This window comes from Lycium barbarum, chromosome 1, assembly GCF_019175385.1.
Source record: "Lycium barbarum isolate Lr01 chromosome 1, ASM1917538v2, whole genome shotgun sequence".
NCBI classification, from domain to species: domain Eukaryota; kingdom Viridiplantae; phylum Streptophyta; class Magnoliopsida; order Solanales; family Solanaceae; genus Lycium; species Lycium barbarum.
Window position 1 is genome coordinate 3074705 of NC_083337.1, and position 4568 is coordinate 3079272.

Sequence of the window (4568 nt, forward strand, 5' to 3'; positions counted from 1 at the left end):
ATTACTCTCTACAAGAGTTCCCTAGAGAGGTAAAGGGACTATTGCTACTTGACAAAGGCCAAGTTCCTATTTTTAGGAGGCGATATGAGAAATGTAATTTTTTGGTAAGCTAAGCTTCTTTTGTAGTTGGGAAAGGAAAGGTATAGGCTTACCCTTTCATAGATTGTTTTAACAATCCTTTTGTCGAGTAGAGGTAAGGCTTCCATGTCCCCTTCTACTCATTGTAATTTAATTACATATAAATTAACATGATAGGGGTCCAAGTCAAACCCCCCACACCTTAGACTTACAATCTTAAGATGATGGCTTAAATAAATAAATAAATCACTATAGGGTTAATTTAAAGTGCTTAGTTTTGCTAATATTCCTGATAATGATTGCAGGTATGATGCTAGCACAATTATAAAAAAATAAGGAATTTTTTTCAAAAAGCCATACTTATTGCTAATGGTACAGTTAAAGAAAACAATATGGTGAAAGAAGAAAAGATGAACTAAAGCACTTTCAATTGGACCCCATGTCATGTCTCCTCAGTGCCCCCATGATTAATTTGATTTATTTCCAATTTTTCTCCACTATTCAGTATTCACACTTCTCTCTTTCTCTCTTCTTCCTTAAAAAAACATTTTCATAGTCTCTCTTAGCTCAAAAAAAATCACAAAAAATTGAAGGAAAACACATAGATTCATCCTAGTGTTGCAAAAAACTATGATGTCAAGTGAGAAAATAAGAGAAGTAGGAGAAGGATCATCATCAAGTGCTGCTATTAGTATAGCACCACCTGATAACCATCATCGCCAGCCATCACCACCACAATTGAGTCGATATGAGTCGCAAAAACGTCGCGATTGGAACACGTTCGGTCAGTACTTGAAAAATCAAAGGCCACCCGTACCATTACCCCAGTGCAACTATAACCATGTGTTAGATTTCCTTCGATACCTCGATCAGTTCGGGAAGACTAAGGTTCACATGCAGGGTTGCCTATTTTTCGGACAACCTGAACCGCCCGGCCCGTGTACGTGTCCATTAAGACAAGCATGGGGAAGCTTAGATGCCCTAATTGGGAGGCTTAGAGCTGCTTATGAAGAAAATGGTGGTTTGCAAGAGACTAACCCTTTTGCAAGTGGTGCTATTCGTGTTTATTTACGTGAAGTAAGAGATTCACAAGCTAAGGCAAGGGGAATTCCATATAAGAAGAAGAAGAAGAAGAGGCCAAATTTGCAAATTAAGGCTAGTAACAACAATGATGGTGCTACTGCTACAACGTTTCAGCTTCAATCTTCTTGATTGCTATGAAAAGAATGGGTAAAATTTAAAGCTTTTAATTATAATAAGAGTATTTGTAATTTTTTTTCTTGAAGTGGATCGTAACTTTTTTTTTCCAATGCGGTGTTTTGTAAAATATAGTGCTATACATAGAATACTTTTGAATTAAGGTAATTTAATTTCTCTTAGTATTTTGCTTGGATTGGAATATCGTTGTATATTAAAAATCATTATATGGTGAAAATTTAATGAGCTCGGAGCCGGTTGTCTAAATGTCTAGAAGATCGTCTGGGTACACTTTCACTGTTCGTATTCGTGCTAGAATTGTTAGACTCGGGTTGGGCTTTGTCAGTAAACCCTAGCTTAAAATAGAGTTCAAAACCCTAAAGTTAATTAGTACATAGCTTCTTCTGAGTTTTGAGTGAAAATTTGACTAATCACTCAAGAAAAATTAAAAAAAAAAAAAGTAAAAAATTGGATTCTTACTCCATTAATAACTTTTGGGCACTATCAATTTTGGTTTATCATATCTTTCTTTCTCTCTCTCTCTAGACATGTATAGCGATCTTAGATTTGGGGGGTCTTATAGTTGAATTTTAAAATCTTTGTGTTTTTCTTTTATATAATATCTTGTCTCATTTGGGATTCTGCCATTAGGTGTCCAATAAGCATAGTTTGGAAGATTAAATTAAGATTACATAGCCAGAGTAGAATTTTGTATATATGGAAAATAAAATAGAGTATATTATAGGTATGAAGAAGTTGTATTTTGGTAGACGTAAGTATGTAACAACAGATATACTAATATAACATAACAAACAACAGATATACTAATACAACATAACAATTCCTTTTGGAGATCTTCCAATAATTAAACAAGAAACGATCACTTCCATTTTTGGACTCCAAGTTATAACAGTGTACATTTTGTCTTTTGCCTGTTTTAGAAGAATCTTTTCAACTGTTCCATTTTCCCCATCTCTATGTCTTAAATCAGACCATATTTATATATGTCAGATCTTGATCATGTTTAATAAGACTTTCCTGTGAACGTCGGCACAAAATTCTTTTACTCTGTCAGTGTATAGAAATTAAACCATTAATCTGGATTCATATCGCTGGGATTTGAAATTCCTGAGTTCTTCCCGGCAGTTACTTGTTCTCTTTGACATTCTTCTTCCTATAATACATATACTTTTCATTTAATGTTGGTCATATTTACTCCTTACCTATTGGAGGGAAATGTATGAGTTTCCATTTTGCTCATGACATGATTTGGGAGTTGGACCTTATAGGTTCTGAGTTGAAAATGTACATCTGGAGCTCTGGAATAGAAATGACACGTGATAGCTAGTCTTTTTGAGCATCTATAATTAAAACATTGCGATAGTTAAAAATTATTTAAAGTTTAATCAGTTTGACAAATTTTAGACTGCACATGCTGCTGATGTTGTTGTGATTTCTTCTTGTCCTCCTCTAGCTTCTCCCAAGGCCTAAAAGGGTCTGAATTTGAATTGCACTAGAACTTCATACCTGTGGTATCAACCTCAAACTCGACTATACATATGTAGTTGATTCTGAGAAGATTAAACTCAATTCCCCTACTTATTTTTTCTATCGCTCACACACACATATATACACTGTAATGCCAAGGTGTTCATGTTGCTTATGTTAAATTCATCGCTTGTCTGCATTCTTTGGGTGCTTACAATATCGTATCATTTTGTCTTCATAAATGAGTTTAATCTATGTGCTACTCTCTTTTTCTTTCTTGTTTCTTTCAAGCTCTAGCATTTTTTTCTAAGTTAATCACAGACTAATGCTTGTTGAAAATAAAAGATACACATAACAATGATTTAGGCATTTTGTTCACTTAATACTTATAAGAGTGATTCTAACAATATTTTACCCAGTATAGTTACTAGTCCGTCCCAAAAAGAATGACACATTTCCTTATCTGGCAACAATTTAACATTTAACTTTAAACTTTACCTTTTACGCTTAATAAGATGATCTATAATTATACATATATCTTTGGCTTATTTAAGCCACAAGATTTAAAAGCCTTTTTTTATTTATTAAATTTCGTGTCCAATCAAACAATATCACATAAATTGAGACGGAGAGAGTATTATTTTTGCTTTTTGCTGATGCATATATGGACAAGCCTCAACTAGGTCAACATTGATGAAAAAAAGAAAAACTTTAACTCATTGCATTATTAACCGATCACGGTAGGATTCAAGATCAGGTGCAAGGTCCTAGTAAAATCGACCTTCCCTCTTTGATACCATGTGAGATTGTCTTATCTAAAGATCTGAATTGTTAGAGAGTAAACACATGAATTTATTTATTTTATATCTGTGTATGTAACATAAATTCACCTCCCGCCCCCGCCCTCCCTGCCCAACTCCCCCTTCATTTTTTATTTTTACTTTTATTTTTCACATAATGTCATGTATTCGTGTTCACGTCCGACTAAATTCGGATTGGAGCATTGGAAGTAAAACGCTTTTTAAGAAAGGTGACTTCATATCCAAAGCTAGAACCGGAGATCTCTGCTTAATAACAAAGGAACTCATCCTCCACCTTACCCATGGAGTATTATATATCACATCCTAATTGGAGTAATAACTAGCTAATTAAGGAAGGTAATTTTTTTCTTCATACCTTCATGACATACTATTTGATAGCTATAGACCTTTGATGTGATAAGCCATTAAATTCCAGCATTATTTGTAGTTATCTAGGGCCTACTCCATAAAGAAATTTCTTTACCTAGCAAATGTCATATAGGGTAACATGTGAGATTGTCTTATCCAAATATCTGAATTGTTAGAGAGTAAACACATGCATTTTTTTATTTTATGTCTCTGTATGTAACATAAACCCTCCGTCCCCCAACTCCCCAACTCCCCCTTCATCTCTTTTTTTTTTTAATTATTATTATTATTTTGTTATTTATTTTATTTTATTTTTCACCCAATGTCATGTATCCATGTTCGGGTCCGACTAAATTCAGATTGGAGCATTGAAGGTAAAACGCTCTTTAAGAAAGGTTACTTCATATTCGAAGCTCGAACCGAAGATCTCTGCTTAATAACAAAGGAACTCATCCTCCACCTTATCCATGGAGTATATATATCACATCCTAATGGTAGTAATAACTAGCTAATTAAGGACGGTAATTTTTTTCTTCATACCTTTATGATATATTTCATAGCTATAGACCTTTGATGTGATAAGCCATTGAATTCCAGCATTATTTGTAGTTTATCTGGGGCCTACTCCATAAAGAG

General features: G+C 33.9%; 1 protein-coding gene across 1 annotated transcript; it reads left to right on the top strand.

Annotated features, from left to right (window-relative positions):
- The first annotated feature begins 468 nt into the window (after positions 1-468).
- On the top strand, positions 469-1461 carry LOC132629075 (protein LIGHT-DEPENDENT SHORT HYPOCOTYLS 10-like). The gene has a single exon (XM_060344816.1). The coding sequence runs from the start codon at positions 709-711 to the stop codon at positions 1288-1290; it is 582 nt and encodes a 193-aa protein (XP_060200799.1). The 5' UTR covers positions 469-708; the 3' UTR covers positions 1291-1461.
- Positions 1462-4568: the final 3107 nt, after the last annotated feature.

Bases quoted from the DNA above. Each gene is read 5' to 3' on its own strand.
- LOC132629075 (XM_060344816.1), top strand. From the start codon at position 709: ATGATGTCAAGTGAGAAAATAAGAGAAGTAGGAGAAGGATCATCATCA.